Source organism: Sturnira hondurensis, unplaced genomic scaffold (genome assembly GCF_014824575.4).
Source record: "Sturnira hondurensis isolate 20B ecotype Veracruz unplaced genomic scaffold, ASM1482457v3 Scaffold0006713, whole genome shotgun sequence".
NCBI lineage: Eukaryota > Metazoa > Chordata > Mammalia > Chiroptera > Phyllostomidae > Sturnira > Sturnira hondurensis.
The window spans coordinates 5,395,618-5,423,545 of record NW_028079344.1 but is presented as its reverse complement, the minus strand read 5'-3'; the positions used below and the strand labels follow the sequence as shown (position 1 = coordinate 5,423,545).

Here is a 27,928-nt window from a genome sequence, read left to right as displayed (position 1 = left end):
ATAGTTGGAAGTCTTCCTAAAAGGTTGAAGTCCAGCAGACATTAAGAGCAATAACCAAAAATCCCTTAATACTATATGAGAAATAAATTTGTTTCAAGTAAAGCCCCCTTCCCTAAAATAACTGAGATATACTGTTTTAATACTAGCCTAAATACATTATTATACTTGAGATCATCATTTAATGGTGTATCTTTGAACATCTAGAGCACAGCTTCTCAAACAATACCTTCTGAGAATGGGTCTTGTGAGTCCCCACTTAGTTTTTTGGTAGGCAGAATGGGGCAGGGGTTAAGTGAGGTAATAGCTAGGGGCTTTGGCTGTAAATTGTGTTCATTATTTATTACAGCATTCAAATGTTATCATTTTCTATGGGAAAAATAACCCTAGAATAATTCTTAACCTGGGGTTCCTCACACTGCCAGAAGTTTATGGACAAAATAGGGGAAAGGTCATGTGTGTACCTGGAGTAGAAAAAACTATGTCTTTGTTTTCATTAATCTCCAACTGGTATTTTCTTTAATTATGAATGTAGGCCATAAACCACAGTAATATCAGATGTATCTATAAATTTAATCTGTATCTGTAATGAACAGAAATCACAAATATTTCAATCCATATTATAGCTTTTGCAGATATTGCTCCTATATTCCCATACTAATTTCTTCTTTGAAATTCTAGTAATTAGGCCTGCTGCTTCATGACACATGATGGCAGTTTTGTGTAAATTGTGCAACACAGCTGGACAACTATCAAGCAATTCTGCAGCTAGAAATTTATTCAGCCAACAAATGGCAAAGCTGTTTTCACATTAGTCAGACATTTAAGTTGCTTTGTAGTATTCTGAAATTCTAAATTGCTTGTTGGTCAGTATGTAGAAGGATGTGTTATTTTTCCCATTTATTGAGGTTCTGCAAATTGCACAGTTCAAATGATAATTCTTTATTTTTATCATTCCCATTTGCTCCCTCTCTGCTTGTCTGCACCCAGCACCCACCCCCCTTCCCTCAGGGCATCACCATACTGTTGTCTATGCGTTATATACATACTAATCCCTTCACTTTCTTTCACCTAATACAATGGGTTTCCTTTTCATTTTGATGGGTTCTTTGCTGCACAGAGCTTTTTAGTTTGATGTAGCCCCATTTGTTATTTTTTTCCTTTATTTCCATTGTCCTACAAGATATACCAACAAAAAATATTTCTATGAGAGATGCCTGAGATTTTACTGCCTGTGTTTTATTCTAGGATTTTTATGGTGTTGCAACTTTACATCTAAATTTTTTTATTTATTTTGAGTTTATTCTTGTGTATGGTATAAGCTGGTGGTCTACTTTCATTATTTGCGTTTATTTGTCCACTTTTCTCAAAATCATTTATTGAAGAGACTGTCTTTACTCCATTGTAAGCCCTTGCTTCCTTTGTCAAATATTGACTATAAAGATGTGGGTTGATTTCTGGGCTCTTTGTTCTGTTCCATTGATCTATATGCCTGTTTTTATGCCATTACCAGGATGGATTTATTACGATGGCCTTGTAGTAAAGTTTGACATTAGGTTTTGTGATTCCCTCCAAGTACATTCTTTCTGATGATTTTTGAGGCTATTTGGAGTCTTGTTTTGGTTCCAAATACATTTTTGGAATATTTGTTCTAGATCTGTGAAATATGCCATATAGGGATTGCACTGAATCTATAGATTGCTTTGGGTAACATGGACATTTTAATGATGTTAATTCTTCCAATCTGTGAACACGATGTATGCTTCCACTTATTTCTATCTTCCTCAGTTTCTTTTTCAATGTCTTGTAATTTTTCAAGTATAGGTTAAATTTATTCCTTGGTATCCTTTTGGCTGTTGTTGAAATAGTAAATGGTACTGTTTGTTGTCTTAGTTTCTCTTTCTGGTACTTCATTATTGCTGTATAGAAATGCCATCAATTTCTGAATATTAATTTTGTATGCTGCTACTTTGCCAAATCCATCTATTGGCTATAGTAGTTTTTTGGTGGAGTCTTTAGGGTTTCTATGTACAGTATCATGTCATCTGTGAATAATGACAGTGTCACTTTTTCCTTTCCAAATTTGGATGTCTTTTATTTTTTCTTCTTGTCTGACTGACTGCTGTGGCTAGGATTCCCAGTACTATGCTGAATAAGAGTGGTAAAAGCAGACATCCCTGTTTTGTTCCTGATTTTAAGGGAAACACTTGTAGTTTTTGCCCATTGAATAGTAGTCAAGAGCAGATTTGTCACATATGGCCTTTATTGTATTGAGGTATATTTCCTCTATTCCCACTTAGCTGAGAGTTTTTATTATAAATGGGTGCTGAATTTTTCCAAGTAATTTTTCTGCATCTACTGATACAATCATGTGGTTTTTATCCCTCGTTTTGTTTATGTGGTGTATCATGTTTATTGATTTGTGGACATTGTACCAACCTTGCATATATCCCACTTGATCATAGTGTATGATTTTTTAAATATATTGCTTAGTCTGGTTTGCTAATACTTTGTTTAAGATTTTATCATCTATGTTCATCAGGGATAATGGCCTATAATTTTCTTTCTTTGTAGTGTCTTTACCTAGTTTTGGAATTAGGATAATATTGGCCTTGTGAAATGAGGTTGGTAGTTTTCCCTTCTCTTGAATTTTTTGGAGTAGTTTGAAAACAGATGTTAGTTCTTTTTGAACGTGTGGTTAAATTCACCTATAAAGCCACCCAGTCCAGGACTTTTATTTGTCTGGAGTTTTTTTTATTATAACCATGATTTCATTAATTGTAATCTGTTTTGAAGATTCTCTCATTCTTCCTGATTCAGTTTGGAAGATTGTATGTTTCTAGGAATTTATCCATTTCTTCCAGATTTTTCAATTTGTTAGCATATAGTTATTCATAAAATTTTTTTCCTAAAATTTTTAATTATATTTTACTGATTATGCGATTACAGTTGTCCTATTCCCCTCAACCCTGCACACCCCTCCCCCATCATTCTCCCCCCTTTACTTTATGTCCATGTGTCACAAGTTCTTTAGATTGCATTTCCCATAGTATTCTTGCCCTCCCCCCTATTTTCTACCCACTGCCTATGCTACTTATTCTCTGTACCTTCTCCCCGCTTCTTCCCCTCCCACTCCCCTGTTGCTAATCTCCATGTGATCTCCATTTCTATGGTTCTGCTCCCGATCTAGCTCCTCTTAGTTTGCTTTTGTTTTAGGTATGGTTGTTAATAACTGTGAGTTTGCTGTCCTTTCACTGTTCATATTTTTCATCTTCTTTTTCTTAGATAAGTCCCTTTAACATTTCATATAATAAGGGCTTGGTGATGATGAACTCCTTGAACTTGACCTTATCTGAGAAGCACTTTATCTGTCCTTCCATTCTAAATTAAAGCTTTGCTGGATAAAGCAATCTTGGTTATAGGTCTTTGGATTTCATGACTTGGAATACTTCTTTCCAGCCCCTTCTTGCCTGTAAGGTCTCTTTTGAGAAATCCGCTGACAGTCTGATGGGTACTCCTTTGTAGGTGACTGTCCCCTTATCCCTTGCTGCTTCTAGGATTCTCTCCTTCATTTTGGTCTTGGCTAATGTAATTCTGATGTGCCTTGTTGTGTTCCTTCTTGGGTCCAACTTCTTTGGCACTCTCTGAGCTTCCTGTATTTCCTGGAAGTCTATTTCCTTTGCCAGACTGGGGAAGTTCTCCTTTATTATTTGTTCAAATAAGTTTTCCACTTGTGGCTGTTCCTCTTCCTCTTCTGGTACCCCTATGATTCAGATGTTGGAACATTTAAAGATGTCCTGGAGGTTCCTCAACCTCTCCTCATTTTTTCGAATTCTTGTTTCTTCCTTCTTTTCTTTTTGGTTGTGTCTTTCTTCCTTCTGGTTCACTCCCTTGATTTCAGTCTCAGTTTCTTTCCATCACTATTGGTTTCCTTTGCATTTCCCTTCATTTCAATCAGTTTAGCCTTCATATATTCCTCTAATTTGTGGCTAAAATCAACCAATTCTGTGAGCATCCTGATCACCAGTGTTTTGAACTGTGCATCTGAAAGGTTGGCTATTTCTTGGTTGCTTAGAATTATATAGGCTCTGGGGCTTTGAGCTGAATCATAATGTTTGGTCTGTTCACACCTGTTATGTATGAGTGGAGCCTTAGGTGTTCACCAGGCCTGGGCAACCCAGTTGCTGGGTTGTGACACTGTATGTGGGGGCGGGGTCAGAGAGGGAAGAAAAATGGTGCTTTGCTCCACTCTCTCAGTTTTCTGTCCCTTCTGCAGCTTCCCACCAGAAAATTGAGCCCTTCTGGTGCTGGTCCCCAGGTGTGTGGGCTTGTGTACCCTCCAGGACCCAGTGGGTCTCTCCAACGAACTGTCTGTGAGCCTGGGAGCCTCTCCTGGCACCTCGACCCCAAAAGTCTTTCCAGTTGGTGCTTTCAGGCTCTAATTCCTGCTGGGGCCCTAGCCTGAGCAATCTGTCTCACTGTTTGCTCCTTTGCTTGGTTTATCTGCGCACAAATGTATGACCGCGGTCAGCCAGCCACCCTGCGCCCTCACTGGGTCCGCCTGTTGCCACCCCACATCTGGGATCCACCAACTGCTGCCACTGCCTGGATCGGTGCGACCAAACTCCACCCCTCTTGCAGGTCTGGCTGAATGGTTTATTGTTGTCGGACTTCCATACAATTTTCTGTTTTGGCTGTGTTTTTGTTGTTTTTAAATTTAGATGTGCAAGGAGGCACAGTGTTTCCACCTATGCCTCCATCTTGGCCAGAAGTCCATAATGTTTTCTTACAATCCTTTATATTTCTTTGGTGTCAGCTGTTACTTCTTCCTTTTAAATTCAAATTGTATTTATTAGGGTCCTCTCTCTCTTTTTTTCTTGATGAGTCTCAATCTTGTCCAGCTCTTGGTTTTACTGGTCTTTTATATATTTTTTTCACTCTATTTTGTTTACTTCTGCTCTGATCTTCATTGATTCCTTCCTTCCTTCTAGTCACTTAAAGCTTTGTTTTTTTTTTAAATGACAATTCCTTACGGTCTGTAAGATGTCTTCTATACATGCTTGATAGTTAAAAACAGCTACTGATATGTGATATGACGTAACTTGTTGCTCAATGACATGGGTGATGCACAGTTTTGTAAATTCTGTATCAGTGCTTCTTTTTAAAAAATTTTTTGTTCTCACTGTAAAGCTACAAATCATTTTATTCATTTAAAAATATTATTCTGAGAAAAGGTTTTTATATTTACCAGATTGTTTTAGGAGTCCATGGCACAGAAAAGATTAAGATCCTCTGCCTTAGGGAATCCATCATGTGGGAATCAAAGAAGTGGTAGGCCAGGTTTTGTTTGTATATAAGTATGTCATATTTCCAGCAATCTCTGACCCTCTCCAAAGATTAAGAAGGTGTTGTATTTTTGTCAATCCAAATGAAGTAACTTTTATGATTTTTATAATGTGGAAGTTTTTTTTCCTTCATTTCATGGCAAGACTAACCACTGGAAACTGGAATACTAAAATAAGGACCAGTAAACACAGTCTTTGTAAGTCTTTTGCACTAAAGTAGCTGGCACTAAGTAACAATTATAAAATGTGGAAATCCTAACGTCTAACTAGAAATTCACTTCTAGAGTGAATTTCTGTTCTAAACTGTTACAGAGTTCTCCAAGTTCAACAAATAGTAAAAAATGATTAAAGATTTTTATACACCCAAAATAACATTTTTGATGTATAAAAAATACTGAACATAAATTGTAACATGGGAGCAGTTATGCTGAAACAGGCTTAAAAATTCCCCAAGTTACCACATAAGCACAAGACAACAAACCATTTTATCCCAAACTGATTTTAAATTAAAAAAAATGCACAAATAAAAAGCTGTAGACCTTTGTAATCTATTGTTATTTTTAGCACAAATGTAAATGTAAACATTTCTTACCCTTTCAATGCTGTGTTGCAAACGTAGTTTCATTCTTACAACTTCCTGTTGCCGAAACAGCTCTTTGAGTGGATCTGACAGTGAAGGCGGTGGTGTAATCTAATTTAATATATATATGGTTAAAAAGTATTAGGTTTTATTTACAATAATGGGCTATATTACAAACGTAAACCCTTTTAGTGCATAACTTAAGAGATATAAATTCTGATGTGCTCTGAATTAAATAATATAGTAAAATTATAAAATTAACTTTTCAATTTCAACTGTTGAAACATTGAATATTCCCCTAGCCCCTTAAATCTACATCCCCCTCCCCCATCCTGGCTTATTACTATTGTCAGCATTATTAGGGCAAAGTAAGATAGCTCAGTCTATGTTTGGCACAGTAGAGTAACTTAGATGACTCTCCTGAAGCTGGGACAAATAAATATAGTATGCTTTATGACGTTGTATAACAGGAATTGTACACCACCATATAGGAAAAGCTCCTGCCAAAGAATCAAACCAGTGTCTAATCAAGATTCTATATATATAGTTAGTAAACAGTTTACAGGAATTATGGGAAACTGAAAACCATGTTAAAATATCATAAGGATTCAATTAGTCAAGTCAGTGTGGAAAGTTTACAATGAGCTCGCCTTGAATTACAATAATATATGTGTTTTGATGTGGGTCCTGTAAACTTCTTTAAATTTATTATGAGTAAGAGTAGAATTTGGTGTTATTGTAGTTTTTATCTTTTTATTGCTTTTTTTTTTATATATGAGAGCCTCCTGCATGCCCAAACCAAGGACTGAACCTGCAACCTGTGTACGTGCCCTGACCCAGAATAAAACTGACCGATGCTCCAAAAAACTGAGCCACACCAGCCAGGGCTATTCTGGTAGTTTTGCAATGTTATACAGGCTTCTTTTAAGCAGCTGTGTGTTTCTCTACTTTAATCATTCACTTTAAAAACACACAAAAAACTCCCTACTACATCCAAACATAGTACTTAGCCCTGCTTTACCTATTTCTGAAATGATACTTAATATAACTAAATTCTAATTTAACTGAAGATATACACACACACACATATACATACACCCAGAGTTGCTTCAAAGGAATTAAACTTGTGTTACATCATATTTGCAGGAATAAGAAAAAGTGATAGCAAACACAGGCACACAAAATGTATACACAATGTGTGTGTCATGCTGTATATACAAATATACACATGTGTATCAATAAGCACATAGTGCTAAAAGACAACCTAATATGGTTTATTAGAAATTGTCTTTAGTGAAGTAATTTGTACAAAGTTCTAATTTTATTGTGTTTTTAAAATTTTATTCATTTATTTATTTTTTAAAGAGGAGGAAGGAAGAAAGAGAAGGAGAGAAACACTGATGAGAGAAATATTGATTGGTTGCCTCTCATACAGGCCCCAATGGGGGACCGAACTCGCAATTCAGCTTATGTGCCCTAACTGGAAATCAGACTGGCAACCCTTCACTTTGCAAGACGATGCCCAACCTCTGTACCACACTCGTGAGGGCTTTAATGTGTTTTTATAGTGTTAACCTGTTTCCTGCCTAACATACAATATATTTCAGTTAAAATTTCTTACCCTTTAAGGGGTAATAAGGAAAACAAGAAAATTAGCATATATTCTTTGAATCATTAACAAATTATTTTGCTGAAAGAATGACACATTTACTAATAACTTTATTCTTTTAAATCTACTACTGCTGCTCATTACTAGTAAAGTCATATAGAAGTCTGTCTTTTAAGATTTAAAAGATACTAGTATCAGGTATATTCTGTGGATGTGAGATTAAAAAACCATTTTTCTTCAAACTTTTTGATCTTCTCTGAACTGGGCTTTAAAGAAGGGACATGTGCAAGGGCATGATGTGAAATGGCATATAATACAGCCTTGGGTCATCATGCACATACAAGTAGGGTAGTAACTATAGCCAAGCCTAGAAAAGTGTGGGAGGACTTTGTATGCAATGATGGGGATTTTAGTATGTAAAAAATTGGGAGTCTATAATAATGTTTAGCTAGGTAGTCACAAAGTCAGATCTGAATTTTTTATAAGGAACCCAGACACCAAGAAGGCTAGCTCAACAGAAGAGACTGGACTACAATTCATGACAGCTTTTCAGAATGTCTGTTTTGCTTATTTCTGACACCCCATTGGCACAATTCTTGGCACATAGTTATGAGTTATTTTCATATGCAGTATTTTAAATATTTGATTATGCAATGTTCAAATATGTCAGTAAACAGTTAAAGGAGTTAATGAAGCCCTCGTGTGGCTTGTGTGGCAGTGGTAGGAAAGAGAAGAGGAATGAAAGTGAGGTGAATCAACACAACCTAATGACTGATGCAATGGCAGGACACAGGGGAAGAGGTGAAGGTTGAATTTTGGGTTCCCAGCCTGGGAAATTAGTAGATAATGATACAAACTAAAGTAGAGAGGGCAAAAAAAGCACATTTCAGATAAGAAAAATTAGTTTGGTATTAATGATTTTAAAGATATTGTGGGACATTCAGGAGATGCCTAGAAACAGGTAGACACACAGTTATGGAAATCAGTAGTGGATTCATGGCTGAAGATAAACTTGGGATTCATTCTATAAGAGTCAGTGCCTTAACCCTTCAATAGATTATACCTGAGAGGTAGAAGAAGAAACATAAATAATTAATTAGATATATTATAGGTGAGGTATAAAGAAGACACAAGCAATTCTGCTTTAACAAGATTTCAGAGGTGACATCACAGCTGGAACAAAGGTATGAAAAGAGGATAAAAATGGGGGCCTGAAAAGAGCAACATTTCAGTTAGGAAGAACAAGTACCAAAAGTAGTAAATGAGATTTCCACAGAAAGTTCAGGTTGGTGGATATATTGGGTGATTTTGGAAGAAGCAGTGAGAAAATAAAGCCAGAATAGATTGGTGTCAGAATATGAATGATTAAGCTATGCTTAAATATGGATTTTAAGCTGTAGGCAACAGGAAGTCAGCTAATCACAGCTGAGATCTTTAAATAAGGAAAAAGCTTTTTATTGGTTTTAAAGGGATATAAATTTAAGAATAAGAATGCTTCAGCAGAAAGAAACTAGGAGAAAAAAGAAGTGAACAAGTTTCTGTAATGTTCTAAATGAGAAATAATGATGAGGGCCCTAAATCAAGGTGGCAGTAAGGCCCTCAGGTTCTGTATGTAGATTCTGGAGAAAGTTCTAAGAATGGTTAGAATTTGGTTACTAATAGGTTTCTACTTTGGTATTATCACTAGTGGGTCAAGATTTGTTTTTGAGGGAGAGAGAAATCATTCCTTATAGCCTGTGTGAAATCTGAGGAATGCCATGATGCATGGTTAAATCCTCCCCAACCCCAATTCAGGAATGAGGCACTGATCCCCCACTCCTTGGAGTATTGGCTGACAGGTCTAATTGGAGCTCCTAAGAATTACCTTTCAGAGAAGTGAGTTGGCAGGACCAAGGTCATGTTTCTTGCCTGGGTGTAGGCTATTTATCAAAAATGCCACTCCAGAGCTCCTGTGGGTTAACCTGAGGTCATAGTTGCAATTAATTGCATTTCAGTTCAACCTCTTGAACTGCCCAGTTATGCTTCCCTCACACACAGGTGTTGTCCTTGATAGCACTTACAAATATATCTCTTGCACCCAATTCCAGAGTTAGCTTCCTGGGGAACTTTACCTATATATGACAGGTATCTGAAAGTCATTTAGGTAAGGGATGCCCGGGATGCACCTATATTTGATCCTGGAGATCATGAGAGATGGTATATAGCTATATAAGAAATTCTGGGGACTAATTGGCACAAGAAAAACTGCTGAAACCACAGTAATAGCTAAGATCACACTGACATAAAATTGACTGAAGAATTAATTCCTAGAGAAGTCTGATGTTTAAAGGGTAGGTAAAAGAATCATTAGGCCCTGGCTGGCGTAGCTCAGTGGATTGAGCGCCGGCCTGCAAACCACACGATCACGGTTCGATTCCCAGTCAGGGCACATGCCTGGGGTGCAGGCCAGTTCCCAGCAGGGGACTCAGGAGAGGCAACCACACATTGATATTTCTCTCCTCCTCTCCTTCCTTTCCCCTCTAAAGATAAATAAATAAATAAATAGATAGATAGATAGAATCATTAAAAGAGAGATAGGATTAGCCAGTGAATTAGAAGGAGAGTGCCATCAAGAAAGACCAGGGCAGGAGTGGGGAAAGGAAATTTTATGAACACCAAGATGGTCACAATATCAAATGTAACTAAGATCAAGTACAAAGAAAAAGAAAGGGTCCAATGAATCTGGCATTTACAAGCTTACTGGCCAATGCCAATGCATAACAGTCAAGGGATGAATAGGAAGTGATTACAGGAAACATGAGGCACAGACTCCATGAGTGCAGCAGTGAAGGAAAGAGAGAGGAGAAACTTGATGAACCGACATAGTTGAGGGTAACTTTTTCTTCCCAGGATGAAGGTGACCCCAAATATGTACAAAGTGAGGGAATAAAGGCCAATGGAGTGGAAAAATTAAAAATATACTAATAAGTGTTTTAATAAAGGAAGGTTCTAGAGAAGACTGGACAGAATGGGATTAAAAAAACACACAAAGGAATTATTCGTTAAAGAAACAAAAACATACCTCCTTTAAGACAAAAGGAAAAGTGAAGGAAAAACAAAATACTATAGTCCAGTGTTGTTCAATAAGGTAGCAGCTAGTCACATATGGATCCTGAGCACTTACTGAAATGTAGCTAGTTTAAATTGAGATGTACTGTAAACACACCAGATTTCAAATACTTAGTATAAAGAAAAAGAACACAGAATGTCTCAATAATTTTTCTATATTAATTATATTCTGAAATAGTATTATGACTATATTTGGTTGAATAAAATATTAAAATTAACTTACTTGCTTTTTTTAAAAATGTAGCTACTAGAAAATTTAAAACTCCGTATGTGACTTGCAGTATATATGTATTGGGTAGCATTGCAGATGTATTATCAAGTGATGTTACGTACCGTGGGAATGCAAATCTTGCTTAAGGGGTTTCCATCCAGGAGATAAGATCCATTAAATGTAACGTATTCATCATAATACTGAGGTGCTTGAGGAATAACACTACATAACAATTTGCGCTTTTCTTCAATTTTTTTTCTTATGTGCAAGAATTCAAAATATGGATTTGCTCTCTCTGAACTGTATGGCTGAATCTCATCTAATTTCAGAGAATCTACAATGGCTGCCAGAGACTGCTGAGTTTTCTCTTTTGCTTGTAGTAAGGAGGGACTCACTTGCACAGGCTGAGGCACCCGTGACACTTTCCTTTTCCGTGGATGGTGAATTTGAGGATCATCTTCTTCAGTTAATCTTATTCTTCCTCTAGGAGATGAAGATTCACTGTCTTTTTCTGGTAACAGTGTACAGCTAGGAAGAATCTGTTTGCTTTGATTTGCCATTGTATTTGCTTTGTTTCTAGTCATCCTCTGAGGGATTTGGTTTTCAGTTTTATCATCTTCAGCATTTTCTTCTAACTCTACTTTAACTAATTGAGCATATTTATGCATTTCTGGTTGAGTTGGTTGTTGTGAATGGTTTTCTAAACTTGATAAAGTGCTTTGTTGTGATTCTTCATCTTCAAGGGAAAGCAAACACTTTTCACTTTCAGGACAAAATTTTGGAGTATCTTGTTCATTTAGGTTTCCTTTTGGTATTCCTGCATTCATTTCGCATAAATCAGAATCACACTTATCATTCAAATCAGCTAAAACCAAACTCTCCAGTTTGCTTTCTTTTTCATGTGAAATAACCTGAATATCAGAAGTGCTATTTTCAACCTCATGGCTATTGGAAGACTTGGATATTTGTCTGCTAAATGAATAATGTATATTTAGCTGGGAAGAGAAATCACTCCCGTTAAAGTCCTTTTCTAATGGCAATACAGGCAAAGCACTACTAGCCTTCTCATAATTTGGTGATGCTTCTTGAATAGTGCTTTCAGAGTACACTGTAACAAAGGCATCTGTTTTTTGAACATCTGTTAAGGCGAAAGTATTCTCCATATCCTTTGTAGATTCATTATCAGTATCTAAAACAGGACTGATAATTTGAACTGTATTTTTCTGCTGTAAAACACCTGGCTCTTGATTGGCAACATATGACAAAGATGTATGTTTAGAAATAGATTCAGCATCTGAAAGTGAATGGCTGTAGAAAGAGCCAGGTTGCTGTGAAGGCAGAAAGGGTGCTGCATCCTGAGCACAAGAGTTTACTGACAGTTCAGTCTGGTGCAGGGGTAATAAATCAGTATTCTGCTCTTTCAATATTTTGTTTTCAGAATTACAAAACACCTGAACAGAAGAATCTTGATCAGGTGTACTAGAATTTGGGCCAATAAAGTCACTGGTACTTACTGATTCCAGTCTATCAATAGGTATTTCCCAAGATTTATTTTGGATCACACCAACCTGATTAGATGGCTCTAAATGAACAGGACTGTCCAAAGTGCCCACTGGAGCAGTACTCTTGATAACATTTATTTCAGCTAAAATATATTTGCTGTTTACAGATCTAGTTGGAGAGGCTGCAAAACTGGAATGTGTGTTAGACACATTTGAAAGTTCTCTTTCAGGAACACTTGAAGATACTTCAGGTTTGGGAGAAGGGCAAGTATCTCTTGGCACAACTAAGCCACCTTGATTGCTTTCTTCTGTTGTTTGAAATGGTTTTGTATGTTCACAAATGACAGATGGCATGCTACATCTTCGAACTTCTACAGTTGGTCTCCCCTCATTTATAACTAGTTTAACATCTTCTACAGAAGATGATCGGAGATGGGATGTTGTAAGTCTGCTTGTATATGGTGGTTTAATCCGCTCTGGGAGTTCAGTCAGGCTATCCAAATCCTTTTCATGAAGTGCAGGAGATTTGGCAATCGGCAAAAAAGGTGACTGGGAAAAGGACATTTGGGAATCTGAACCCTCTAACATAAAGTCAGAGTCATATTCTACCGGAGGTCTTGGGGTAGTCACTGTAGTGTGACAAGAATCCTCTGAGCTAGCAACAGAAATCATGGATACAGATCTGGAGCTGAGGCCTGGCTTTTCACTTTCTGATCTAGGAGATCTGTTCAAGCTATTATCTGAGACAAAAGATGACTTCCCTAAATTCATTACATTTTTGGTGTCAACAGATTGTGATCTGCTACTTACAGCATCTTTAGATTGTTTCTCCTTGGTAAAAGCATCGGTTGACTCTGAACTCTTTGACCTAGTAAGTTCTTTACTTTTGGACTCAGCTAGTGTATGCTTTGTTTTTTCTTTATCTTTTACTTTAAGTTCTAAACAATTACGGTTTTTCAATCGTTCCTTTTCTTTTTGCTTTATCTTTTCCTTATGTTTTTTGTGCCACTGCTCTATCTCTAAGTCTTTAAGGCTTAGCATTCGTTCAAAACTTGTCTGCATTAAATCATCATTCACTAACCTCTTTTCTTTAGGTCGGATATCTTTTGATGCTGGCAATGACTTAGGTTTGGGCTTATCTGCTTCAGATTTTAGTTTGAATAAACTACTTAGTTGAATCTTATCCTTATGTTTATCTCGTTCTTTGTACCTGTCTATATCTTTATCTTTCTTATCTTTTTCTTTTCCATCAGGAGTTTTCAAAGGTTCATCTTTTGTTTTTTCTTTAAGGGATAAAGCTTTTTCATATTGTGCTTTATTACCATCTGCTACACTTGACTTCTTCTCTTCCTGGAAGTGTTTAGAGTTAGTTATGTTCATGCTTTCTTTATCTCTGAATTTCTCCTTTTTATCTACCTCTCTGTCTCTGTTTTTGCTTTTTTCTGACCTAATGTAATCACTATTATCTGACTGTCTGTTTTTTTTTTCCATCAAGTGCTTTTCTTTGCTTTCTGCTAGATGTCTGTCTTTTTCAGATTTTTCTTTGTCATGTTTTCTATCCATCTTTTCTCTACTTTTATCTCTATCATCTTTTTTAATAGTAATATTTTTTATCTTCTCACTTTCTTTATGACATTTCTCTGTATGATGTGAATACAGCTTGTCTTTTTCTTTTATTCTGTCAACACATTCACTAAGATCTAATTTGTCTTTCTCTGACTTATGCTCATGTTTTATCTTTTTCTCTTTTTCAAAATTTTTTCTTTCAGTTTTCTCAATGTCCTTTTCTTTACTTTGCAATCGTTTGTCAGATTTTTCCTTACTCTCTTTTATGTGCTTTTCTTGTTTCTCAATTTCTATTTCCTTTTCCACTGAATGTAACCCTATAGATTCCTCACTGGCACTTACACCTAAAGAACTGAATTCTGCTTCTTTGTCTATAGGTACATTCTCTCTTTCTTCTTTTAAATCTTTTACTTTTTCGTCCCTACAAGATTTCTCACTTTCCTTTTTAATCTTTTCTCGTTCTTCTTTAAAGTTCCTCTCTTTAGAGACATACTTTTCCTTGGTTGATTTATCATCTTTTAGGTTTTTTTCCAACTTTGACTTCTTTCCTAACGTTAGGGAGTCATGTTCTATATTCAAAAACATATCTTCAGTTTCATCACTTTTAAAAAAATTCTCTTTCCAAAATTCTCTATCAAATTCTACACTCCGCTGCAGCTCTTTAGTACCATCCCTATTTTTGTATTTTTCTTTTTCACTTTCAATTTCCTTTTTATGCTTTTCTTTTTCCCTTTCTTTATGTTTCAACTTATGCTTTTTTAATGTTTTACCTTCTTTATCCATTTTTTTCAGTGTACAATCTGAATTTTCAAATGTTGAACTATGCTCTTCATCCTTTATTTTAGCATTTGATTTTTCACCAAATTCTAAGTGGAAATCTTTCTGATGCTTGCTTTTTTCCTTATGCTTACAAGATTTTACACTTGAGCTTTCTGGCAAGAATTCTGACTCTGTATTATCATATCGAACAAGATCAGGCTGTAGTGACATTTCAGAGCTTCCTGGTGATAAACATGTTTTGGTGTGTTCTTGTTTTACTGGTGTTGACTGCTTTTCACTTAGTCCACAAGAATGTTTGGGAGATTTACCACTGGAAATATGAAATAAATGTAATGAAGTATCATCTTTAGGGCTAAAAGATTTCCTAAAATTTCCGTCCTCTCTGGTCTTGTCTGAAAAATCTGTTGTTGTATTAACAGTCAAGTTTGTTACTCTGGTATTTTCTTTCCCCTCTTTTTCTTGCTTCAGCTCTTGGTTTTCTTTATTTTTGTTCTGGTTCTTTAATTTTCTTTTAACTTTGCCTTTCGGTTTGTGTTCATTTGAAACTCCATATTCCTTTTTGGTTTGTGTATCGGAATTTGACAGTTCAGGGACAGAGCATGGAGTAGGAGCCTTTTTGTTCTGAAGAATTTCTTCATCTGAACTTTCAGAACTTGAATATAAAACCCTAGATGGCTTTTGTTTTTTACTTTTAAATGATTTAGGATAAAAAGCTTTATCCTGTTTTGCAAATAAACTATTCTTTTCTACTTCAGATTCACTCTCTTTTCGTAGCTCTTTCCTAAGAATATGCCTATCATCAATCATTTTATTTATTTCTTCTTCATCATCATCTTTGAATTCATATTCATCAAGGGCAGATGGAAGAGGTGCTTTGGAAATCACTTGTTTACTTTCGCAGATGAGAGAGTCTTTCTCTGTCTCAGAATCAATATTTTCATCAACACTGGAAGGATTTACAGACTGAGCCTCTTCAGAATCTAGAATAAGAAAAGAAAATCTGTTGTTGGTTGAAAGACAACTGTCAGAAACGTAAGACTGAGAAAAATATAGCATATAAATATTTCAAACAATTCAAAAAATTTTCAGATTTATAGGTGAATAATGCAATAGAAATACGTCTCTGCCACAGTGTCATAGAAAAGTTTTATAAAGAATCTGCTCCAGGATGGGATTCCCTGATACCTCTAAAAGCACACAATACCCTGAATTTACAATATATATATATATATATATATATATCAGAAATGTATAATGTAAATATGCATACTGTAAAGCAGAGAAGTCCATAAACTAGGGGACTGGGTTTCAGGGAAAACACTGGCTACTCATATTATGTAAAATTTTACATATAGGTACTTTTTGCTCTGGAGAGGATATTTAACTTAAGATTCTTTGATGCAAAAAATTAAGAAATACTAAAAGATTTAATTATATAACATCGCAGATTGTTTTACAGTTAAATTTTTTATTAAAAAAAAAACTGTAAGTTATCAAGTGATTCCAATAGAAGGTAGTAACTTAAATACAGGTGAATGGTTTTGACTATATATGAAATGATTATATAGTTAAAAAAATCAGAAAAATCAAAAGAAATATATCCCCTCTGAGATCTGTCATTCTGTGCCACATATCCACGTCTCTGGTTTTATTTTGTCATGGTAATTTGTTCATTAGAATCCACATATGAGTGAGGTCATTTGTCTTTCTCTGACTGGCCTATTTCACTTAGCATCATAATCTTCAGGTCCATTCACACTGTTGCGTGAAATGAGTCCAGTCTTTTTTATAGCCATGTAGTATTCCATACATGGAGGGAGGGAGGTGGGGGAGCTGAAAGAGATTAGCTAAAGAACATATATGCACAGCCCATGGACACAAACAATGCACTAAACGCTAAGGGGGGGCGGGGTGGAAAGGGGGAGATCTGTAATAGCGTCAACAATAAAAATATATTTTATAATTACATAATCAAGATTATAACAAATGAACACATATAAAAATCTGATTAAAATTACTCTATTCCTTAGTTTTCTTATCTGTACTAATGTAGACTTGATCATCATAAATATTTTGATACAATAAAGGAAATAATAGGCTGAACTCCTATATGTTTTTACATAAATCAAAGTTAAAGTACATGGAAAATTAACTGCATCCAAACTGCTGCATGAATATACCAAAGAACTGCTAGATTCTATTTCATGATACCATTTAAAATTACTTATTTTTTAATCTTTGCTGAGAACATGCTTATCTATTTTAGAGAGGAAGAAAGTGAAAGAAAGAGGGAGAGAAACATTGATGTGAGGAAGAAATACTGACTGGCTGCCTCTTGAATATGCCCTGACCAGGGACAAAACACATAACCTAGGCACATACACTGACCAGGAATCAAACCTGTGACCCTCCAACCAGGGTGGAGCCACACCAACCAGGATGTGCGATATCATTCCTAACAAAAAGGTTTTTTTCTTCCTAGGTAGGCACCATTTCTCAACTAAATTGTATTTTGCATTCATGAGCCTCTAACTGAAAAGAAAACCCAGGCCTCTAACTAAGGGAGGATGGAACCAAAAATCACTACCAATATGATACTTCATTTCCTAAGTATTTAATTTTAAAATTATAAATTTATTTGACTTCCGCCAAGATGAAGGTGTAGGTGGAAACACTGTGCCTCCTCTCACAACCAAGTTTAAAGTCAACAAAGATTCAGTAACAAAAACGCAGCCAAAGAACAGAAAATTGAACTATATGGAAGTCCGACAACAATGAAGCATTCAGCCGGACTGGTAAGAGGGGTGGAGCCAGCAGCAGAGTGGGGCCAGGCAGGAAAGATCTCCCAACCCAGGCCTGCAGGCAGCTGTGGGTGGATCCCAGGTGTGTGGTAGCCAACAGGCAAACCCAGTCAGGGCACAAGGCAGCAGGCTGACCCTGGTCACACATTCCTGCACGCAGATAGACCAGCAAAGAAGCAAGCAGTGAGACAGACCTCGCAGGCCCCAGCAGCAGGAAGCAGCAGAGGAGTCCACCATTGCCCCTCTCTGACCCCGCCCCCACATACAGCCTCACAACCCAGCCACTGGGTTGCCCTGCCCTGGTGAACACCTAGGGCTCTGCTCCTCCTATGTAATAGGTGCAAAAAGACCAAAATATGGCTCAAGAAGAACTCAACGCCCCAGAGCCTATAACTCTAAGTGACCAAGAAATAGCCAACCTTTTAGATGCACAGTTCAAAACACTGGTGATCAGGATGCTCACAGAACTGGTCAATTTTAGCCACAAATTAGAGGAACATATGAAGGCTAAACTAACTGAAATGAAGGGAAATGCACAGGAAACCAATAGTGATGGAAAGGAAACTGAGACTCCAATCAATGGAGTGGACCAGAAGGAAGAACTAAACATCCAACCAGAAAAGAATGAAGAAACAAGAATTTAAACAAATGAGGAGAGGTTTAGGAACCTCCAGGACATCTTTAAATGTTCCAACATCTGAATTATAGGGGTACCAGAAGGGGAAGAGGAACAGCCACGAGTGGAAAACTTATTTGAACAAATAATAAAGGAGAACTTCCCCAGTCTGGCAAAGGAAATAGACTTCCAGGAAGCTCAGAGAGTCCCAAAGTTGAATCCAAGAAGGAACACACCAAGGCACATCATAATTACATTAGCCAAGATGAAAATGAAGGAGAGAATTCTAGAAGCAGCAAGAGATAAGGGGACAGTCACCTAAAGCAGCAAGAGATAAGGGGACAGTCACCTACAAAGGAGTTCCCATCAGACTGTCAGCGGATTTCTCAAGAGACCTTACAGGCAAGAAGGGGCTGGAAAGAATTATTCCAAGTCATGAAATCCAAAGACCTATAACCAAGACTGCTCTATCCAGCGAAGCTTTAATTTAGAATGGAAGGACAGATAAAGTGCTTCTCAGATAAAGTCAAGTTGAAGTTCACCATCACCAAACCCTTAGTATATGAAATGTTAAAGGGACTTATCTAAGAAAAAGAAGATGAAAAATATGAACAGTGGAAGGACAGCAAACTCACAGTTATTAACAACCGCACCTAAAACAAAAGCAAACCAAGAGGACAGCTAGATCAGGAGCAGAACCATAGAAATGAAGATCACAGGGAGGGTTAGCAACAGGGGAGTGGGAGGAGAATGGGGGGGGAGGTAGCATAGGCAGTGGGTAGAAAATAGACAGGGGGGGGAGGGCAAGAATAGCAGGGAAAATATAGAATCTAAAGAACCTGAGACACATGGACATAAAGTAAAGGCGGGGGAAATGGTGGGGGAGGGGGTGTGAAGGGTGGAGGGGAAAGAAGGGGGGAATTAGAACTGTAATGGCATAATCAATAAAATATATTAAAAAAATAAAATTATAAATTTATTTGAATACATTAAGTTTCCTCCAAAGTGACCTAGCTCTCAAAATTCTCTTCACACAAAAATTCAAATTCCAAAGTATTTTGTAGTGTCTATAAGGTACTAGGCACTGTAGAGGGGCTCTAGAGAGATCATAATCTTACTTTTGAAGAAAATGTGATAGTTTTAAGACAGAAGAATTACTAAACACCAAAGAGTGGTACAGTTATATTGGCACATGGTATACAAAAAGAACAGTTTTGAAACGATAACTGTTTGCAAAAAAATATAACTTTTTATTCCCAACTATGCAATACAAAATATCAAGTTAGAAAACCTTATGTATCAAAAAAAAAAACTACTTGGGGAGTATTTATTTTGATCCTTGATTAAATGAATACAGTAATATGAACTTATACAGCAGGTATTATTTTCTCTGTTAACATCTTATTTATAATTTGTTCTTAAGGACTTTTCTATTTGTAGTCTTCAAGGATTTAATTCTTTATGTTTATAAATAATTATTCTATTTATATTGTTTCTAATCATCAAATGATTAGTTTTATTAGAAAGTGGGAATAATTTTTTCCTTTGCCTATCATCCAATTAGTTCTACACTTAGCATAATTCTTAAATGTTTACGATGCTCCACCAGGCACATAGTGCTAGGAAATAAGGGACACTAGGACAAAATAACCAGTCCTGCCCCTTACCAGTTACATACTAAATCCAAAGGGTGCACTTGGGGAAGTCCATTTGGGAGAACTCAAGAAGGAAATCACGCTTCTCAAAGAAGTAGCACTGAGACTAAGGCATAGTCTCAGAAATTTCAGGTAAGATTTAAGGGCATGAAACTATTATATAATCAGGCAGCTCATATCACAGCATATATACCATTTCACCCATTTTTCTTTTCATTTAACAGACCATAGACTTGTTTTTGAAGTTGTATTTTCTTCATTATTATTTTTATCCTCACCTGAGGGCATTTTTTCATTGCTTTTAGAGAGAGAAGCATCAACTGGTTGCCTCCCATACATGCCTGGACCAAGGATAGAACCTGCAACTTAGGTATGTGCCCTAACCATTGGTAACTGAACCTGCAACCTTGTGATTATGGAGGGGATAATGCTCCAATATACTGAGCCACACTGGCCAGGGCTCTTCATTACTATTTTAAAGAGCTGCAGGTTACACTGAGTGAATATGTAATCATTTAAACTGATCTTCTACTGAGGAGACATTCAGATTGTTTCCAATTATTTAATATCACAGATATTTAATAATGCAGAAAATTTTATATAGAATTGTGAGGGGCAAAACAAGATTGGCCATAAGATAATGATTAAAACAGCAGTAAGTATATATAGGCTCATAATACCATTATTTCTACTTAGTTCTATAATAAAAGTAAAAAACACTAATTTACTTACAATTAATTTTAATCTATTTTAAAATGTTTTAAATAATGAATATATTCTGCAATGTACAGAATAAAAAAATCAAAACCATATACTTTTATTATATTTAGTTTTTAAAGTAATTTTGCCCTGGCTACCATGGCTTAGTTAGTTGAGAGTGCTGTCTGGTAATTGAAAGGTTGTGGGTTCAATCCACAGTACGAATGAGTAAAATCCCTGTTTCCAGTCCAGGCACATATAATCCCCAGTCTGGGCATGTAGGATCCCTTGTCCAGGCACGTTCAATAGGCAATCAATACATGCTTCCCTCTGGCATCAATGTTTCTTCCCCTTTCCTCTCTCTCTAAAAGAAATGAAAAAAATATCCTTGGTTGACAATAAAAAATTATAATTTTTTGAACAAAATTAGATAACATATAAATGTATTTTCAAAAATACATTATATATAAACACATATCCTTTCATCAGATATTTTTAATTAGTTAATGGTAGGCTCTATAGCAAACAACAAAAATACCAGACACTTTTTTCGGAAACTTTTTATACAACAGAAAGTGTTATACTCAAATATAATGAAGATGATAGTTGTGCCACACTTTATAACAGATATAATTAAGTGAAATAAACATACATTAAATTCATACTGCAATTATATTCTGATATTAGGATCCTCTGACTCTGAACTTTTCATACTCAGTAACTACCAGTATGGTATAATGGAAAAGTACAGATTCTGCCATTAACGCTAGGTTCAAATCTTTGCTCTGACACTTCATAGGTCAGTAATCTGTTATGAGGTATTAATTTACAGGGCTATTTTGAGGATTAATGAACTAATTAATGTAATGTGACTATCATATCCTGGCACATATCATGCATACAATAACTATTAACTACTGCCTAGACAAAAAAGAGAAAAATGCTACCATTAAATTACATTATTTAAATAAAATGTATTTATCAGCTCAGGGTGGTGTGGCTTAGTGGATTGAATGCTGGCCTGCAAATCAAAGGGTGGCCAGTTCAGTTCTCAGTCAGGGCACATGCCTGGGTTGCAGGCCAGGTCCCCAGTAGGGGGTGCAGGAGGGGGCGCAACCACACATTGATGCTTCTCTTCTCTTTCTCCCTTTCTCTGAAAATAAAATCTTTTTAAAAATGTGTTTATCAGCAAATATTGCCATATTCAGTAAAACAAATGTTAATTAAAAAAGGCAAAGCTGAATTCCAGAATTTTTCGTATTTGCTTAACTTTGTACAAGATTAAAGACAGTAAGATTCAAGCCAACTCTATGCACTTTACTTATTACAGGGTTACAATCGAAGTAGGTGGTCCTTTAGGCAGTGAAAACCACCAGTCTTTCAAGTAAACATAGAACATATACAGACTTTTCATGAAGGAGACAGAGGAGGGCAATGAGGGGAAAGAAAAAATAGAATGAAAACAAAAGATAATTTTTTAATACTAGTGTTTGGTGGAATTTATAGTTTTACAGATAAAAGCCCTAGTCATAATTGACAACCACTTATATATTTTTTAGTATTCATCAAAGAAAGAAGAAGGAAAATGCAATTACATAAACTGTACTTCATTTGTCAATTGCAATTTAATACTATTATATAATAGTTTAAAATAAAAGTTTTTCTCCAACTAAAACTATCCTCAGTGAAAGCTTAAAATGAATACCATATTTGTGTAAGTCTAGGTCGTATTTATCTTTGTATGTACATTATATGCCAAGAATACTACTATGTAATAATGTTAATAACAAATTTCTCCAGTTAATAGATGGCAGAATGAGGTCTATGTGACTCCAGAACTGGTACTCAAAAACATCATGCTATATACTTCTCAGTACATAAAAGGCACTGAATATAGTCAAGATGAACTACATAAACAATATAGTGAAGCCATACTTTGTGATCATTCCTTAAGCATTCAATGAATACTTTCTACTTCTATGTTTATTTCATGATTAAATATATTGAAAAAAAACCTCGACCACAAAATTGAGGATCTAAAAGAAAGTATTATTAAATGAGGTTTACTGTTAATTTACATGTAAAAATTTTTTAATAAAAAAGAAAAAGCAGTAACATAATGCTTTAAACATACCCACCTGAGGTTCAAGTTGAATTTCAAATATAAACCTGCTATTTGTCTATTCTTTGCTTGATCTTGAAATAGTCACATCTTAGATACACAATATCTTGATTTATATATTCCATAAATACATGAAATAAGATAAATTAAAAATACCTATTTTGTGATTATTAAGTAATGCAATTTATAACAAACAAACAAACAAGAAGTCTGGGAAGGGGAAAATAGGTTGAGAGTGGTTGACCAGTGTAAATTTCCAGTGATAAGATGAAAAAGTTCTAAGGATGTAATGTACAGTATCGTGACTATAATTAACAATACTGTATTGTATATTTGGAAGTTGCTAACAGTAAATTTTAATAGTTCTCACCTGACACACACAAAACTATGTATGAGGTGATAGATGAGTCAATTACCCTTACTGTGGTAATCATTTTGCAACACATATATACATTTATAAATTAAATCATTACATTGTATACTTTAAACTTATACAATATTGTATGTTAATTATATTTTAAGGCTTGAAAATAAAGGGAAAAACCATGCTTTAACTACTTTAAATGACTATGAACCAGTGAATTTGATTAGGTTTTCTAACTTTATAATGGTAAATACAAATGACATTTAAAAAAATTTAATCTTTATTGTATTTTTTTCCATTGTCATTTGACTTTTTTAAATTTAAAGATTGTAAGGCTGCAATGGCATATAAGTATGGTTCTGAACATTGCATCTTAAATAACTGGATGTGTGTACTGTGATAATTCTTTCAAATTTCTACTATTTTTAAACCTACTATTTACCAAGCGCTTATTCTATGACAGCACATATGCTATATTCATCCATATATGAACTCATTTAGCCTTTATTTACTATACCTCCATGAAGTACTGCAATCCCTATTTTAAACATTGGACCCTCAGCACAAACAAGCTAACTTATTCATGGTAAGAGATCCGGGGATCAAACCTAGAAAGTATAGGAGTACTAAAACCTGAGCTCTTATGAAGAAGATAGCCATTCCAAAAGCAGGAGTTGAACCAATAATTTACGATTTGATTTCTATTGTCAAATATCTACAATACTGAAAGCCTTTTGTGTGTATAATGTACTCAACCAGATTTAAGTAATCTTTTAAAACTTGATATAATTACTGCTTAAAAGTTGTCATTCAGAGACAGGCTAGTGCACAAAAACATTCCAAGCTATACTTCTTTTGTGATCTTTAGTCATTAAGATTATGTTTAATTTATTTTCAAATAGTATTAAAAAATAAAATAATTCATGTTAGAAAACCAGGAAAATAGAGATGGGTAAGGAAAAAACCCTCCTACAAACTAATCCCACTGCCCATGAGAATCATTACTTGTAATTTATTTAAAGTATTATATTTGACTTTATTTAAATTTAACTAACTTAAAAATGACAAAGGGAACAATTTCTGAAGTTCAGATCTGTTCCCTTGGTTCTTCCAAGGGAACCCAACTATGACACTTTAGAAAGTATGTTTATATTCCATGAGCTGCCCAAATCCACGTCACATTTTAGCTTGCTTTACACAGTGGTACAAAAAAAAAACACACAAAAAAACAACCCCCCCCCAAGTTTACAGTAGTTGTGAGTACTCACAACAGTTTCTTCTTGTGTTATTATTTATTAATTACTGTATCATTTTCCATACTAACAACTGTAAACCTACTTTTGCCCCACTCTAATATTTAGCCTGTGGCTTGTTCATATAGTTACTTTTCCCAAGAGTTTTTGCCTTTTCTCTTATTCATCAGATTAGACAATATGCCTTCATATCATCAAAGCCATGAAACAGTGAATTCTCATAATCTAATTCATGTAATATACCTGTTACTCTTTTCTCAATTAGACTTTTCACAAAGTTTTCAAAAGTTTGACATTTTGTTCTAAAATATGCCAACTATTCATTGCCATTACTCTGGAATTTTTCATTAAAATCCTGAGTTATACTCATCTCTTCCTTTTAGACATTTTGTATCAAGAAAAATATGCTAGTTGAATTTTTTTTCAGAAAGATAAAGTATGTCTAAGATATCCAAGGATGTTTCATTACACTTGAATAATAGTTAAAAATGGCATTCTAGGTTCAGAGTAATTTTTCATAACATGTTGTAGTTATAGTTCCACCAGTCTTTTAACAACATACTTAAGAATAAGAAATCTAATGACTTCTCAGCCTTTTGGCTAACATCAAGCGAAGAATGAGAAATCTGACATGTCTCTTTTCTCTGGAGGTAACATGTCTCCTGATTCTGGGAGCTTGTAGGATTTTTTAAAATCTTTATCTTTGAAGTTTTGATATATTTAGACGTGAGATTTTTTCCTTTTTTTTTTTAACATTCCCCTTTGATGTATGAACACAAGTCTTTCTTCAGTTAAAGTACACCTTCTTCAGTTAAGAATATTTTCTTCACAACATTTACTCTTTTTTGTAAGATAAATACTACATATGCTGAGTATAGTTTTAAGTTTTTTTAAATTATTTTTCTATTTCCAATATTTTTTAAAAAATGTTTTATATTTTTTTGCCTTTCTCTTAGACCTCTCAGTTCTTCAGCAATGTCCAGTGTATTCTTTAGTCTTCTATAGAGTATTTATTTTCAGTAGTGATAAATACTAATTCCAAGGACTTTCCTGGTGTAATTTTTCACAATAGCCTTTTGTTGTTAGTTAGTGGATCGACTACCTGCCAAGAATCTCCAAGAATACTGAGAATAACTTACATTCTCCAGGATCAATGGTTCTGTTTGTTCATCTTGATTTTCAGTTGCTTTTCCACAAACCTCGGGATTTCTTTTCATATGGATAATGGGAAAAACTTGTTTCTTCAGCATTTTGTGGAGAATCTTTTAAACAGGCTGCCTTCTTGTGTGAGAAGGCTGTTCACAGTGAGCTGTGGTTCTCTCTAATCTCAGCCTTTTCCTGCAGACTGCTTCCCGAACAAACTCTTTGTTTCAAAGAGTCTCTGGGTTTCATTGGGATGAACATTTTAACAGTGGATGCAGGCATCTTTTCAATCTTAGGTTGTTCCTTTGCTCTGCAATAATTCACTAACCACAGCTAATATACTTAAGAATTATATAAGTATAATGTTTGTTTCCTAGCCAAATAAGTAACATTAGAGAAAGACACCTGTATTTTAGAAAACACATCATTACAGCTTTCACATCTCTAAACTGATTGTAAAATACAGCTTAGAGACAGGGAAATATAATATTAGATAATTTTATATAGTCTCATCTAAATCTCCATTTCTATACCTCAATTTTTCTAAGTAAACGTTAGGTATTTTAATTCTACTTTATAAGAGAAGAGTGGTTATTAATCTATTTGGAAATAAGAATGCGGTATTAAAACATTTTCACTGTACTTCTATATTACTAGATGTAGATAAGAGAATTAAAGTTTATTTAGGGCTGAGCTGGGGAGGGAAGACAATATAGGAAGTTGAAAATACTAAGTCTAAAAGGCAAATCTGAATACAAAGAAGAATCAAGTACCACAACACTCCATACACTCCCTCAATTAGTTAATACACTGCCTTTTTACTAAAATGCCAATAATACAGAAACTGGTTCCATAAAAGTATAAATTAATCAAGATTTTTCCCCCTCTGAAAAATACTGGTTATCACTACAAAAATCTTGATGTCACTAAAGGAAACTGACAAAATCACCCAGTCTTAGCTATTCCATCATAAATATATATATATACACACACATATATATGTGTATGTGTATACACACACACACACACATTACATGGAGGTCCTTTTAACCATGACTAGATAAAACATTTTTTTTTTTGCAGACAGGATGATATAGCTAAGGCCAAACTCATTTATATGTATGCATATATATTTAATATTTTTAATTCAAAGGTCATTTTTAAGGTTTCTGCCCAAATATACCCTGTATAGTTTTTGTCTTGAATATTCAACAATATCTCAAGTACTATAATTATGTCACCGACTCACTTTAAGTTGTTAGGCACTGGTAGATTCAATTTTTAAGGAAAATTATCAAGCTGACATATCTAAACAAAAATCCTCCTAGTTTTTGTATTTGTAATACAAATGCATTGGAAATTCCTTGACTACTATATTTATGAATTTTAAAAACAGATATTTAGCAGACTACTATTTTATTTAACATAAAATTTAAAGACATATTAATTTGCAGACATCCAAAAAACATCTCAGCTGCTCACATAATTTCCCATTTACTTTTCTAATATATAAGCAAGTAAAAAAATGTAGAACTATGTAATTTTTATAGGTACTGCTGAAGGGTGAATGCTTACAATATATGGTAATTTAGATATTCATAACTTCTTTCCTTTCTCCACTTAGCAAAATTTAACGTAGACATTTTTCTTTGGAAAACACTCCACCTAGAATTAAAAATTCTTAAGCTTTGGAACTAGGTTGATATAATTAATCCACATAAAACACATGATAAAATCTAATTTAAAAGTAGTGACTTTCAAATAAAGTGAATTGTACAGGTTTTGTTTGTTTAAAATTCAGGTAAAAGTAGCTGGTGATATTTAGAAAAAAGTTTGGAAAATTAAAATTCATAATTCTATGTAAAGTGCTTATATTACAAAGCAGAGGAGAAAAAGCAGAGCATGCAACACTATACTGGAATTTCTGGTCATTAAATAAAAGAATATCTCATTTTGTACCAGACTGCATGCTCAGCTCTCTACACATAATGGGTACGTAAGTGCCTTTTCATTTCTTCTAAGCACTGATACTATAGGGATACGTGAAAAATAAAAAGTGCTAAAGAGCAAAGATGGTGCTTGCTGCTACTGAACAAGTTCAGAAATAGATTTAATCAAACAGGTTGTTAAGAACCCTGGTTAGATAAAATAAGGTTCTTGGGTAATAAATGAATTATAATTTTCCATAACCTGTTACTAAGCCTAACCTGTTACTTAACATGTATACTGGAAATAACTTAGAAATGCCATTTGGAAAGCAAGAAGATAAAGTATTCTTTACATGTTAAATGGAATAAATATTTAATTATAGGTACATACTAATATACAAATTCCTTCCCCTAAAATATGCTCTATCAAGTCTAGATTTCTAATGATCAAATATGATACGGATCCTAACATTCTAAAAACTCCCCATGTAACTTCTTCCTGTAGTTTTTATACTTCTAAGATTAAATGATTTGCTCTAAAGCTTCTTAAAGTAATCATGTTTCTTACTCCTATGGTTGAACTGTTCACACCACATAATCTATTTAATATAAATTTCTGGTATATTTTTGTTTAAATAATTTTTTGGAT

At 34.8% G+C, this 27,928-nt stretch overlaps 1 protein-coding gene across 3 annotated transcripts in view; it reads right to left on the bottom strand.

The window, feature by feature from the left end:
* Nucleotides 1–27,928, bottom strand: part of ANKRD12 (ankyrin repeat domain 12) — a 154,561-nt gene that overhangs the window by 16,786 nt on the left and 109,847 nt on the right. For all 3 annotated transcript variants that reach the window (XM_037050353.1, XM_037050355.1, XM_037050354.1), the window contains 2 exons: nt 10,973–15,678; nt 5,935–6,033 (listed from right to left, as the gene is read on the bottom strand). In XM_037050353.1, coding sequence (XP_036906248.1) covers nt 5,935–6,033; nt 10,973–15,678 — 4,805 coding nt within the window. The remainder of the gene's footprint in view (nt 1–5,934; nt 6,034–10,972; nt 15,679–27,928) is intronic.